The 14,961-nt window shown below is 35.9% G+C and overlaps 3 protein-coding genes across 7 annotated transcripts; 1 reads left to right on the forward strand and 2 right to left on the reverse strand.

Annotated features, from left to right (window-relative positions):
* Window positions 1–629: 629 nt before the first annotated feature.
* decr2 (2,4-dienoyl CoA reductase 2, peroxisomal) lies at window positions 630–4,991 on the reverse strand. 5 transcript variants are annotated; one of them, XM_026258554.1, is made up of 10 exons: window positions 4,969–4,990; window positions 4,532–4,639; window positions 3,990–4,058; window positions 3,695–3,746; window positions 3,492–3,627; window positions 3,144–3,268; window positions 2,905–2,998; window positions 1,729–1,833; window positions 1,461–1,649; window positions 630–1,208 (listed from the first exon to the last, which is right to left on the reverse strand). In XM_026258554.1, exons 2-10 carry the CDS (start codon window positions 4,630–4,632, stop codon window positions 1,174–1,176), a joined length of 906 nt encoding a protein of 301 aa, XP_026114339.1. In that variant the 5' UTR covers window positions 4,633–4,639; window positions 4,969–4,990; the 3' UTR covers window positions 630–1,173. The 5 variants fall into 5 exon arrangements, with proteins under 5 accessions (XP_026114339.1, XP_026114340.1, XP_026114338.1 ...); XM_026258555.1 differs by lacking the exon at window positions 4,969–4,990 and adding an exon at window positions 4,885–4,900; XM_026258553.1 differs by having other exon boundaries at window positions 631–1,208; window positions 4,532–4,636; window positions 4,885–4,991.
* A 2,622-nt stretch (window positions 4,992–7,613) lies between these two features.
* LOC113092717 (protein ccsmst1) lies at window positions 7,614–9,182 on the forward strand. Its single transcript, XM_026258413.1, has 2 exons — window positions 7,614–7,760; window positions 8,078–9,182. The coding sequence occupies exons 1-2, from the start codon at window positions 7,681–7,683 to the stop codon at window positions 8,415–8,417; spliced, it is 420 nt and encodes a 139-aa protein (XP_026114198.1). The 5' UTR covers window positions 7,614–7,680; the 3' UTR covers window positions 8,418–9,182.
* On the reverse strand, window positions 9,026–11,652 carry LOC113092718 (histone H3.3). Its single transcript, XM_026258414.1, has 4 exons — window positions 11,532–11,652; window positions 10,438–10,581; window positions 9,629–9,782; window positions 9,026–9,542 (listed from the first exon to the last, which is right to left on the reverse strand). Exons 2-4 carry the CDS (start codon window positions 10,563–10,565, stop codon window positions 9,414–9,416), a joined length of 411 nt encoding a protein of 136 aa, XP_026114199.1. The 5' UTR covers window positions 10,566–10,581; window positions 11,532–11,652; the 3' UTR covers window positions 9,026–9,413.
* Window positions 11,653–14,961: the final 3,309 nt, after the last annotated feature.

The raw sequence follows: 14,961 nt of genomic DNA on the forward strand, positions 1-14,961 counted from the left end.
ATTGCGATGGTGATGATAGAACGCAGATTTATAACGGTATTTTTTAAACGTCACATTCCCGCGTCTCTGTTCCAGTTAACTGACGATACTATCATTTGCTATTTCTAGAAGTAAAATAGTTGCTAACACAACCGTCTACTTAGAAGAAATGCTGATTTGTTAACCAAATAGTGTTATTTTCCGTTATTTACTGTGATTTTCTTGCGCCCCCATGTGTAAGAACAACGATATTACAGCTAAAAACATAATTCGTAAAAGGTAATACCAGAATTATAAAATATTTATTATGAAAACGTAAAATTTTATACATGTACTGTGGATGAAATTGAAAAAAAAAACGCTACTAATGTAGTGCTAAAATGGTCAGTTATGTTACCATAATGAAAATATACATTATAATTACTAAAACCTTGTGGTTAAACATGCTTGAAATATCAATATAACTGTCATGTAATGAGAAGACAGTTTAAGGGTGTCTTGTATAAATATCTTACCAGGTGAACCTTGATTTAATTTCTTTTTAGTAATTTTGTTGTTTGTTTATGCCATTTTACTAGATTTATTAAGACATGACAACTACCTGAATATATATATACACACACACACAGACACATTTTATATCTATATATATATATCATTTATTTCAGTTACCATTTATTTATTTACATTTAGTTTTTTTATAAATCTTTTTGTAAATTGTTAATTGTGCCAAATCAGTTCCTCACAGTTATCTTGAAAAATAAATTGTATCTGGCGTTATAGGGTCAAAAATCAAATATTATCAAAATATGTGTCACATTTAACCTCAAAATCAAAGGAAGAAAATGAGAAAATATATCTGCATTTAAAATGCAGTCATTACTATGAGACAAAATATACTCATTATCATAAAGTGGGAAAAATTTTAATATGATTATAATTGTAACTTGTTCTTTGTACTGAGATTAATTTATGCTGATAATCCAATGAGAATTGGAAAATGTTAAAAGTATCATTTGGGTGGAAGTCCTAAAATTAGGTTTAATTTTCTTAACACAGAATATAATCAGTTATTTTGTTCTTTACTTTTGGGGTGAAGAATAAAATGGGCGTTTTTGTAGCATTCAACAATCATACAGACGCTGGTATGATCAACTGGTCCATTGCTGTTGATTTAATCTTATATTCGTGCTATTATTTGTCCTTTCTTTTCTCTGCAGACCAAAAACCTAGAAACATAAGAGAAATGAAGTTAGAATGAGATTTTATATACCAAAGCGTTACCCACATATTCAAAGGTCAATCACACAGTAGTAGAATAAAAAAGTGTGTTGAAAATTTAAATCATTATTCTAATTACGGATTTATGTTAATCAGTTCAGTCCTTTATAACTATGAAACACCTGTCTTCTAGCACAGGCACACACACCTGTGTGTGGTGTCGTCTGTTCATAGTTTTGCAGAGCGAGATGAGAAAATACCCAGCAGCCGCTCCACGTCATTGGCCGAGGTAAGCCACGCCCCTCCGTCGGAGACCAGTATCGCGCCGGTGATGTATGAAGCTGCACGGCTGGCCAGGAAAAGAACCGCATGTGCGATCTCCGTCTTATTGCCGGCTCTTTGCAGCGGGATGCTGCGGAAAACCCCCGCTGACTCGGCATGTGAACCACCTGAAACAACAAGTGATGGTGAAAGAGAAAGGCATAGTGACATTACAGTTAGGCAACACACACACACAACCGGTCTTACCCAGTCTACGGTATCCCTCTGTGCCAGAGATGGGCCCCGGAGCCACTGTGTTCACCCTCACACCACTGGGGCCCCACTCGACCGCCAAGTGCCTCGTCATGGCATCTACAAACACATTTACATTTATTCATTTAGCAGATGCTTTTATCCAAAGCGACTTACAGATGAAGACAGTGGAAGCAATCAAAAACAACAAAAGAGCAATGATATATAAGTGCTATAACAAGTCACAGTTAGGTTAACACAGTACACATAGCAATGGCTTTTAAATAAAATAATAAAGAAAAAAAATACAGATAGAATAGAAAAAGAATAGAGCAAGCTAGTTCTAGTTCAAGCTAGGTCTTTTTTATAATTGTATAATAAATGAAAAGAAAATAGATAGAATACAAAAAAGTTTACAATGGTAGTTAGATTCGTTTTTTTTAAGAATAGAATTAGAATAGTGAGTGCTAAAGTTAGAGGGTCAAATTAAAATGAAAATAATAATATATAAATACATGTGTACATGTGTAGATAATTATTAGTTCCTATTTTAGTATACTTGATACACTAGTTTTTTTTTGTTGATATTTATAATTTTTTCATGTAATTTTGTTTGTTTGTTTTTGCCATTTTACTAGTATATATTTATTTATTTATTGTTAAATATGTCTAATTTTATTAAGACATGGCAACTAGCTGATATAGATTTAGAATTTATTTCAATAACCATTTATTTTAAATATAGTTCATTGTGTCAAATCTATCTTTTCAGGATTTAGGACATATCATATCCTCACAGTTAACTTGAAAAATAAATTGCATCTGGCATTATATGGTCAAAATGCATGAATAAATACATTAAATGAAATATATACTTGAATAAATCATTAACAATTAGATCGGCAACATGAATTTAAATAAATAAATAAGAGGATGTTGATTTCATTCCATCTTTACAAACCAGATGCAATATGATGTATTCCCCTCTTTCATCCAACTCCATGTTTTCATTCGACTTACAAATGAGAAACAGTCTTCATACAAGTTTTAGATTTAATAATAAGCATACTATTATCTTATGTATCGTCATGCACCATTGTTACTCATATAAATACTTATTATTAACATTTTAAATACAAACATATGACTTGATAAAAAATATGCAGAACATAAACCAAAATGAACACTAACCGTTTGCAGCCTTCGCTGACCCAGCATGCACCTGGAGAGCCTGACCTCTGTATCCCAGCGTGGCAGAAATGTTGACAATGGAGCCGCCATGATCCTGAGATAAAGAAATAAAGCCGCAAACTATATGAGACTGAATATAAACCACTGCTTCATACAGACGGCTCTCTACATGTGAGAAAAAAAACAGAGAAGTGACATATTTTAGTAATAAAATTCTTGAAATGTACGTCTATCTGTACCTTGAACCATTTGTCATAGATGACTTTACTGGTGTTGAAGGTTCCCATAGTGTCGATCTCCATTACGGTCTTGAAAGCGTTAAATGACAGCGATGTTGCTGGACACAAGAAATTACCTGCAGCATCTGTGAAAAAGCACAAAACTGTACGACTATTTTCAAAAACACATGTGCTCGCATAATATGTAACCGCACATTAGACAATAAAAAGAAAAACGTAGTCAGAGGGGATTTATCTGATTATCAAAATCATATCAACAGAATCAAGATCTCTGTATGTTTGGGACATGAAAACATGTTTTAATCAAAGAAAAATGCACTGTGTTTGGCCAACTAACTCAAGCCTTACTGTTTATAAGTATGTCAACACGTCCAAAAGTCTTCAAGGTTTCATCCATGGCAGCAGAAATCGTCTCTGGCTGACGTACATCCATGCCAATCGGCAAACATCGTCTGCTTGTAGTGCTGCTTAACTTTTTTGCAGCCTAAACCACACAAACACATAGAGATGAGCTATTCAGAATAAGGAAATCAGATTTGTAGAGACAGTACCTCTGTGAGTTTCTCCAGATTTCTGCTGGCGATGACCGTGTCACACCCATGCCTGCACGAAAACAGTAAAAATATAAATAAAAATACAATTATGAAGCTCCAATCAACTTATTCAGACGAATCTGAAGTTGCAGGCCTGAGAAGACAACATGCTATTGAAAGTCACAAAGGTTTAAGATCTATATGCATGTCATTATAAAATGCATCATGAGTAAAAAAGAAATTTAAAAAAGTGGAGCTGAGAGGTTGAGTCATGGACAAAGTGTTGAGAGCGAGAAACTACAGAGGAACTCACCTCATCAGAACTTCTGCTATTCGAAACCCAATACCTGATCCGCCACCGGTTATAAAGGCCACCTGATCACTGCACACACACAAAAATAAGTCTCTGCTGTTTGTTTGGAATCAGTAAGATTTTTAATGTCTTTTTAAAAAAAGGTCTCTTCTGCTCGCAAATGCTGCATTTATTTGACCAAAAATTCAGAAAAAAACTGTAATATTGTTAAATATTTTTACCATTTAAAATAATAGTTTTCTATTTTATTATATTTTAAAATATTAATTTATTTATGCGATCAAAGCTGTATTTTCAGCATCATTACTCCAGTCTTCAGTGTCACTTGATCTTCAGAAATCATAATAATTTACATTTTTTGTTTTCCCGATTAAATAAATGCAGCCTTGATCAGCAGAAAAAAAAAATTTCTTCAAAATGAAAAACATACTTCAAAATCTCACTGATTCCAAACTTTTGAAGTGCATTGCATGTATGCATATTGAGTGATGCAGGGATTTCAAATGCAAAAGAATGAAAACTTCAGTGTGTATTGTGCTTACATGAGCAGATCAGGGCTGTAGATGTGTGTATATGTGCTCATGCACTCATCAGTCTCAATGTCCTCTGGTAAATTATTGACCACCTGAGGTTTCTCTGCCATTATCCTTCTAAAAAAAACACATAAAGACATGAAAACCACCAAAATGTAATGTGCATGCGCATGCAAAGTCAACTTTTGCTTACATCGCAATAGCAAATGAGAGTCGGACAACTAAAAATCCATATCTACTAAAAATATTAGATTTGTGATTTTGAAACCTCTCCCTTTAACGTTACTCCTTTTTTTGCATCATTTTTGCAATGCGCTGGCGAGAAAAAAATCCAAACAAAACGTGAAATAAAGTTACTTTACCCAAAACGTGACTCCGTTTGCACACGCGTAATTAATGAAGTTTATGCAACAGTTGTTTTCATTTAGCACGATGGACTCCTGTACCTGGCGAGATGCGTGACGTCAAACGAACGAGCCCACGTATGGCATTATGGGAAATGTAGTCCGCTTGTACTAGCGCTAGCTGTGATGCCGAGTGTAAAAGTTACAAACTATTTTATTTTATATGTCAAAAACTTTTTACATTATATTCAATAAATAAACAATGTTCCGAGAAAGTTATCGATTAAGAATCAAACATAGCGTATGTTTCTGAGACAGCTTAAAAGAAAAGTAGGCCACTGACTGCTTCAGAATGATAAGGCAGACTTATATATACTGAATTTAGTCACAGTTATCACAGTTTGATGATAAATATATGTGCACACTACAAAAGGCACAGGCTATCATTTACAAACTTAATCTCATGCAATCAATGTCTTGCATTTGAAACAGTTCATATAAGGAATAAGTGACCATAAGCACCTCCACACTCACTAATGCATACAGTATGCATCGACATGTAATTAAGAGCGTTATAAAAGGTTCAGTGTTATCAATATGTCAATTTATTATAAGAAACACAAGATTTTAACAGCCAATGACTGATTTTCTACTGTTTAGTGTTAATCATCATCTAACTCAACCAGTCAAGAGCTACATTTAGCCTTAGATGTTATATGAATATGGTCCCTGAAGCATAGGTTTTATTAGCTCACAATAATAATAAATAAATAAACATTATAGGTACAAATACAAATGTACTTTTAGAAATTGTTTTTGAAAAATATGTTATTGTTTTGGCAAGCTTAAATTAAAACTTCTATGAAAACTTGTGTGATATTCCTTTAAAATAATGTTTTAGTATATCTTTTTTTAAAGAAGGCTATATTTTACTGTGCAATTTCGTACATAATTTCTTAGAGTTAGACCTTTTTTTTTTTTTTTTTTTGGAGAGTTGTAGACAGAGTTTCTGTGTTTATTAATAAACTATTATTATTAGCTATTAGGCATACTTGAAGTATAGCATACTCTACTGTGCAATAGTACTATATTTCTGTTCAAATTTCTTCAAGTCATACCGAGATTTTGACAGTTTCTGTCAGTCTGTGTATACAATATGAGTGAATGATGATAGTTTTATCAAATGAAATGGTGAAATCCTCTCATAGCGTGCTGGCTTGCACATGTGTATCTTACATCATGCATCAATATAGGGAAGAGCTGAAAACACTACGCGTGTGGTGTTTATAATAATTTTAGTCGTTGAATCATTCGGGAGTTCGGAGCGGGATCGCAAATCATTTGAGTCAGTTATGGGGATCGCGAATCATTTGAGTCAGTTTGAGAGTTCGGCACGGGTTCACGAATCATTTGAGTCAGTTTGGGGATCGCAAATCATTTGAATCAGTTCGGGAGTTCGGAGCGGGATCGCGAATCATTTCAGTCAGTTATGGGGATCGCAAATCATTTGAGTCAGTTTGGGAGTTCGGAGCGGGATCGCGAATCAATTGAGTCAGTTCGGGAATTCGGAGCGGGTTCGCGAATCATTTGAGTCAGTTTGGGGATCGCAAATCATTTGAATCAGTTCGGGAGTTCGGAGCGGGATCGCGAATCATTTGAATCAGTTCGGGAGTTCGGAGCGGGATCGCGAATCATTTGAATCAGTTCGGGAGTTGGTAGCGGGTTCGCGAATCATTTGAGTCAGTGAGTTCAAAGCGGGTTCGCGAATCATTTGAGTCAGTTTGGGGATCGCAAATAATTTGAATCATTCGGGAGTTCGGAGCGGGATTGCGAATCATTTGAGTCAGTTATGGGGATTGCGAATCATTTGAGTCAGTTTGGGAGTTCGGAGCGGGATCGCGAATCATTTGAGTCAGTTCGGGTGTTCGGAGCGGGTTCGCGAATCATTTGAGTCAGTTTGGGGATCGCAAATCATTTGAATCAGTTCGGGAGTTCGGAGCGGGATCACGAATCACAGAAGATTTGCGCTAGTAAATTTTCAAATTGGCCATAACCACATTCAGTCTAGAACACAGCAAGGGGCGGATCTACAGGGGTGGCATAGGGTGCTGTGTTCTAGACTGAATGTGAATTGCACAAAAACATTCAGTAATTCTCAATTCTGATTAAAAACGGTGAAATGCAAACTCTCGATATGATGCAAACCTGCAATGATTAAATGTTAAATAACATTAATATAATTTATGTATTTAGTCCCATGTCATTAACCAATGGCTGCACTCTAAATAAAATAAAAAGTAATGCAAAAGTAATTTAAAACATTATTTTGCATAAAAGGTAACTGTTACATTTTTAGTGAGTAAAGCAGTATTCTAATACTTTACTTTTAAAAGTAACTTTCCCCAACACTGTTAGTGAAATACAAAAAAAAAAATGTTATACACAGGGCAGACCTATCTTGTTACATTTTTAAACATGATTTAAAAAAGACATAACAGCCAATACGACTCCTTATTGAATGAATGAAAATGTATAAGTAACAAATTCATACAAGCACAAAAAAACGGTTAATTTTTGTTGTTTTGTTCAAAGTTCAGGTCTATTTCTGCATACAATCCCATTTTAACAACATTTGTATTATAACGTGCCACTCTAAAATATATATGGATTGATCAGACAAGCTATTTTATTTTAAACGACTACATAGCAAAGCGGAACTACAATTCGTTTGTAGTTGTCCTCCCGGACAGAGTTTAGAGTGGTACTCGTTATATGACCTGAGAGACTAACGACTGTTATGAACAAACCCTCAAGATGTCACAAATCTGCGTGCATTTATCACGGTTTTCTTTAGGTCACAGTGTTTTTACAAGCCGAAGACACGCAAATTTAAGGCAAGTTAATATTTTTTCCTTGTATAGATTATATATAGCCTCAGTAGAATTTAAGAAACTATATTGTTTTGTATTCTACATTAATTAAAACAAATCTTTAATGAACTGAAATTGTTTTTGAACAGATTTCTGACCGATTTTTCTTTAAACACTCTTTTATGATCTCTTAAATTGTCAGATGACCTTGGCTAGAGGGATCTCTGTGCAACTCATATTTTAATAAAAAAAAAATTTAGCCATAAAGAAGCATTGCATTTATTCCTGATATTCTGTAATGTTGTTTATGGCATTTTAAATTTAATCTGTTATCTCTGTAGACCATGTGTCAGAAGGATGCTGTCCATGACATCACCGCTTAATGCAAAGCCCGGAAAACCTCCAGATGATGATGAAGCATCCAAACCCATCCAGTTCTCAACCAGCAAAGCCAGCCACCGAACCTGGAGAGTGGACCGTACAATGGGCAGCACATACCAGCGTCCCTGGTGGAAAGTTCTGCCCATCAGCATCATTGGAGTGGGCTTCCTCGTCTGGTGCATGTTCAGGAAAGAGAGCGAGATCGATGAGTCTCTGGAGAAAAACCTCTATGAACATCTACCAGGACTGCTGTCCGATGAGGAGCAGGAGGACGTCGGCATCAAAAACAAACCATCATAGTGGCTTAAAAGGGACATTTTCGATTTGTAATGTTTATTTATAGTTCAGAAGTAAACTTTCTCTCCAAGCTGAGGATCATCCAAATGACTGTCCACACTCTGTGCTCTTTAAAGCGTTTTGTATTGAAATGGATCATCTGCAGCTGGACTTAAATCGGAGATTGTAAGGTCAGCAGCATTGCATTGAAAGCATAATGTAGAAAATTCTGAATTGTAGTTGTGGGGTGTCTGCTAGTTTATAAATATCATCAGGGAACTATTGTTGAACACTATTTTACAGCTCGAGCATCAATTTAAACTCATTTTAGCATTACATAAGAGGTCAGGTAAAAGTTATGGTTTAAAAACAGACTGTGAAAAGTTTTATTACTTCTGAAAGTCAAACTAAAAATGGGTGAAGTACTTTGCACTGCTCATTAAAAACATGATAGTTTGCTCTTGTATTGATTTTTTCTGAATCAACAAGCCACTGAATTTAGTCATTATTAGGATCTAGAACACTTTGTATATAAAGTAGTTTGTGTTGGAAAGACTCCATTTACAGCTTAGAGTTAAAACATCATGGCATCTTAAACCCTCCTGAGGACAAAATGAACACCGCAAGAAACATTGAGGTAGTGTTAAGTTTATTTACAACCAAATGGCCACAACAGAAGAGAAACCCAATATAATGATCGAAATAAAATGGACACACATTCTAACCCATGAATCATGCAGACTAGCCAGAGGCATATGAAAGTCTAAAATACAAACTTTAAAACCCTGAGGAGCTCCCGGAATGTTCTGATGCCCGCCCGCCCGCCCACCCCACCCACTAATCAACCACAAGATACCCCTCCCTTACCTCAACTACCAAAAAAAATTACAAAAAATAAACTTAAACTACACCGGCATTTATAGTCAAAGTGTAAGAACCCTGATGCCCCTCCCACACATCAAACCCCACCCCCATATATTCCTCCACACACACAAAAAAGTTGAGTATATAGTAAAGAGTTTAAGCTCGCTCTCCCCGGATTCGTCGGGCCAACTGGATGTCTTTGGGCATAATGGTGACACGTTTGGCGTGGATGGCGCACAAGTTAGTGTCCTCAAACAGACCCACCAGGTATGCTTCGCTTGCCTCCTACAAATCAGAATGAGAAAACATTACAAGTGACCAACAAACAGAAAGTGTAGATGATCTACACAAGCCAGAACTAGAAAACACACCTGCAAGGCGCCGATAGCTGCGCTCTGGAAACGCAAGTCAGTCTTGAAGTCTTGAGCGATCTCACGAACCAGACGCTGGAAAGGAAGCTTGCGGATCAGCAACTCTGTGGACTTCTGATACCGGCGGATCTCACGAAGAGCCACAGTTCCAGGGCTAAGGGGGAAACCAAGCAAAAGATTAAAAATTGACTCACGTTATTGAGAAAGTACATTGTTGTTTATTTAACAAGTGCATATAACATTGTACTTTGAATATACTAAATGCATATAAAAATAACTCCATCTATACACTGAACAGACAATGTTTAGAAATGATGCAGTGTCTACACAATGCATATACTAAATATAAAGCATCCACAATATTCAGCATATGCACCATGTAATGTTCATTATACTGTATATACTGAGTACATGTAAAATAAACATAGTATAAACAATCTTAATGTAAGTTCAGCATACACACAATTTCTTGTAAATATAAAGTGTTCTATTTGCAGTATATTTTGTATATACTGCAGGTATCGCATACTGTAGATAAATGTTACTAAATCATGTAGAAAGATAGCGTGTACGAGAAACACATTTAACAATACAGTAATTATATATTCAGTTCATTTATCTGGCACATTTGTGTAAATATAAAATTTATATGCACACTATCTCTTGCATTTACTGCATGTATACATTTTTAAACCAAGTCATAATGTATATACATTAGTGTATAAGCTGAATATAATCTCATGCATATAATGAATTTGAGCAGAATGCTCACGAAAACAAACCTACTACACGTGTTCAGTGTTTCTCACCGGTATCTGTGGGGCTTCTTTACTCCACCGGTGGAGGGCGCACTCTTCCTGGCAGCCTTGGTGGCCAGCTGCTTCCTGGGGGCTTTACCACCGGTGGATTTACGGGCGGTCTGTTTAGTACGTGCCATGGCACTCTAATGAAGCCTAAAGAGAAACAAAAACCGATGAGAAACAAAAACAGCCGCGGGGGAATTCCGTGCGACATGACGTCATCCGCGACAAAACTCCAGCGTCTGTCGCGCTCCAATAACAGTTACATTTAGTGTTTGAGAAACCATGACAATATCCTAAATAAGTGGCTTACAACATTTAGGAGATTAAATCTAAACGGAAACCTAAAAAAAAAAAAAAAAAAAAAGTAAAGACAATGTAAATTCTATAAACATTTTTAAGCATTAAAGTGCATACAAAGTCACACGTGTAACTTACAGAAGCAAATAGAAAAGCGAATCAGTAACCTGATCACAGTGGGACACTGGGTCACACACACATAACGGAGTCCCATTCAACACACACACACACACACACACACACACACACATAGCCTTGAAGGCAAAAAACCTCAAAGGCAGCGACTTTCAGTCACCCATTCAGCCACTAGTACTACATAGAAGCCACGTTCCATTCAATTACGGGAAAATCGACCAGAAACACCCGGTAAACGCCTGAGAGAAGTCCACCATCTCGGGATGAGACCCAGGCACGTTCCTGTCTTTCTGTTGAACATGGCGCCGAAGAGAACCAATTACAGCCTTGTCTTTGTCTACACCGACAACTCAATATCTGTCGCCTGAAAGTGATTCAATAAAATGTAAAAAGAGACATTTTTGAGAGACTACGTGTTAAAAACAAATTATTAGATTTAAAACCCGTGAACGAACTTCTGAAGTAAAGCAGAAGTAACGTTAAATATGAGCTCTCTAGCTTAGCTTGTTGCTACCGCGACATAAAAAGATCTAAAACTGCCGTTTACGAATCCAAACACAAAACGCCGACTGAAGATGTTCTCTGTATTATCAAATGTTTTGTAAAAACGACACAAAAGGCTTAAATATTTTTTGTTGGTACAAGAGCAACCCGTTAATGATACTTACGATTTTTTTGTTTCGATTAATCCGTCAAACCCACAACAACGAACGTTACGTCAGTCACGCACAGAACGAACTGCCCTGTATTTATACAGTCAGTGACGTTTTTGCGCGGACTAAGTCACGCCCACGTCGAATCTCATTGGCTGGATGAGCGAGGTTCAGAATTTACTATTCTTCATATTTACTATTTATAATAATTTTTGCGCGGGTTTGATGTAATTGTAAAAGGCTGTTTGGTCTGTTTCTGCGATGAATCAGACTAAAACCGTTTATAAATTTCAAATGGCGTTATATGAACATTTAATCAACAATATTCTTAAAACATCCGTGTTAGAAGCTTTTAAACTCCTTCCATTTGTAGCCCTGAACCAGTTTGGTGCCGATTTCATAACCATGTAAAAACAACCGTCCTTTTTAATAATAGCCAGTGAATTTGGTATATTATTGCATTGCAACAATCGTTGCTTTCGTAGATCCAATATTTTTAATGCAGTCTTTGTGTCACCATTGCCAAAGGAGGGCACATTTTATTGCACTGCAGTAGGAAACTTTAAATGTATTATCGGCGGAATCCTTTGTTTAGTGCACACACATTGGTTATTCACACATGCATAGCTAAAAATCTGTAATTATATCTGAAAATCCAACATATCGAGCAGAAGTAGTGTACTAATTCTGGAAACTTGACATGTGATCAGCTTTGTTTATTCATATAAAAGAGCAGACTACCTGTGTATTTGTGATATCAGAATATTGAAGCTTCAGCTATTGCAGAAAAAATCAACTGGAAACCAGGTAAGATTGCCCAACAAAACAATTCCAGCATAATGTATTGAATGTACGTGTCATTTTGTAGACTTTGATATTTCATTGTACTCTGTGGCTTAGTAATATGCAGTCTAGGGGGCAGATAAATGCTTTGGAAATGCATTGTTTGATCATACTTTCCAGAATACTTGAAAATGAGAAAAACTGATGGCTGGAGTGGTGAGAACACTAAAACAGCAGCACAAACAGCTGGCACTCCTGCCTATGCTAAAAAAACACAAGAAGAAGAAAACAGGTGATGGAATATGGATGTGTTGTGTTTATATGTATAAACTGTGACAAAGAAAAATAAATAATTTGACTTTATAACTGATGAGCTGCTGAGTTGAGAGTTGGATCGGTGCATTGAACAGCTTGAGCTTGGCCTGAGAACTCAAAAAACCTTGAGTTAACAGTGTTAGTAAGACAACAAAACAAATACAACATCTTTTTAGGTTAAACACATTCTGGGCAAAAGAAACCTCACCTTCTGTTCTATCTACATATATGCGTCCATTTAGGGGAAAAAGCGAGCCGCACTCTAAAGGTTTGTTCAAACTCATACAAGTCAGTATATAGTATATGATGTCATATACAGTATATATATACAATTTTTATTTTATTTTCTATGTGCCTTTAAATTAAGAGGGAAGCTATATATTTTCTTGTATAAGTTTTAAATAATACTGTGATAATAATTATTATTAAAATTTGTATATTATTTCTGAAATATTTAGTTTAAATTGTTACATTATATTTTTTATTACCCTGTCCATTATAGTAGTTTTATTTATTTAAATATTTTTTATTTTAAAACTTATTATTATATATATTTTTAAATAATAATAATTATTTTATTTATTATAAGTTTGAATTAATTTGTATTTATATTTAATTATTTTATTTGTTTATTTATTTGGTTAGACGTTACATTTTTTTATACCCCCCCCCCCCCCCCCAAAAAAAAAACTTTCTCACAGACCCCATTTTGAAAACCCCTGCCCTACAATATTCTGACAAAAGTTGCTTACACAATTCTTATAAAATTGCTGTCTCTTTCCACAGCTGTGACCTCCGCCCGGCTCACCAGTGTGTCTGAAAAACACAACCCACAAACAAAACAGACAAATCTCAAGACACACACACTCTTCAAGGACAAATGAACACACAAACACTGATGGAGACACAAAATCTTTTCTTTTCACTGAAACACATGAAGAGTTTCACTCGAACTTCAACTTATGACTCGACACGGTAACATCAACCAGCAGGAGATGTGATGTCAATTATTACATACTATACTTATATTGCACAATTTTGCCATACATTCTCTTTGCATTTTATTAAGCATACAATATTGCTAGATTTCACTTTTTGTAATGTTCAAAGTGTTGCAATCATAAACACTTATGGGGAAAAAATAAAAATAAAGTGAATGCAACCATTTTTATGTTATTTATGGGATTTATAGATCTATACAGACTAATACAGATGATTTATTAAAATATACACATAAATTGTGTATATGAAGCTTGTCTTTAAGATTTGCTATGGTAACAAATTTAAAATTATTGTATAAGAAATGCCAGTTTATTTCTCAAATAACTGAAGTACATTATATTCACCTCAAGTTAATGCTCTAAGACAAAACAAGCATTTTATTTTTAGATATTTTATTATGTGTAGCATTTTTTATTTTATTTTATCAACAAGCTTGTTGCTGTTTGATGTCGTCAGGCACTTAAGATATCAATGCCGCAGTGGCTCATGGGATATGCAGTCTTATATTGTTCACTAGCCGTTTGAACTGTATAATGAGAAGCAGACAAAAGACTACAACTTCCAACAACACATTTAACAACACGCCCCGGCTGGATTACAAAACGTCCTTTGAGTTGCTGCTGATGTTGCAACTTATGAAAAAAACATTGATTTATCAGTTTGAAAAGTTTAGGTCAGATCAGTGCGTTAAGTGGGCCGGTACTCAGTACCGGCACTTCCAAATATAGCTCTTGAACGTACCGCCACCTCTCCGTGCGCCCAGAACGTTAGCGTACTGGTATGTTCATTTGGAAATCTGTTTTAATAGAGGTTTTAATCCTTTGCCTGTGCTGCCGCTTTTCAGAACGCCCTTCACAATGCACGCTTCCTAATTCTTTCCAGTTCGGAGTATGGAGCTCGAATCATTTGAAACAGTTTGGGGATTGCAAATCATTTGAGTTAGTTTGGGAGTTCGGAGCGGCTTTGCGGATCATTTGAATCAATTCGAGAGTTCGTAGCGGGTTCGCGAATCATTTGAATCAGTTCGGGGAACGCGAATCATTTGAATCAGTTCGGGAGTTCGTAGCGGGCTCGCGAATCATTTGAGTCAGTTTGGAAGTTCGTAGCGGGTTCGCGAATCATTTGAAACAGTTTGGGGATCGCAAATCAATTGAGTGAGTTCGGGAGTTCGGAGTGGCTTTGCGGATCATTTGAATCAATTCGAGAGTTCGTAGCGGGTTCGCGAATCATTTGAGTCAGTTCGGGAAACGCGAATCATTTGAATCAGTTCGGGAGTTCGTAGCGGGTTCGCGAATCATTTGAGTCAGTTCGGGAGTTCGTAGCGGGTTCGCGAATCATTTGAGTC

Source organism: Carassius auratus, unplaced genomic scaffold, assembly GCF_003368295.1.
Source record: "Carassius auratus strain Wakin unplaced genomic scaffold, ASM336829v1 scaf_tig00214714_1_2670353, whole genome shotgun sequence".
NCBI classification, from domain to species: domain Eukaryota; kingdom Metazoa; phylum Chordata; class Actinopteri; order Cypriniformes; family Cyprinidae; genus Carassius; species Carassius auratus.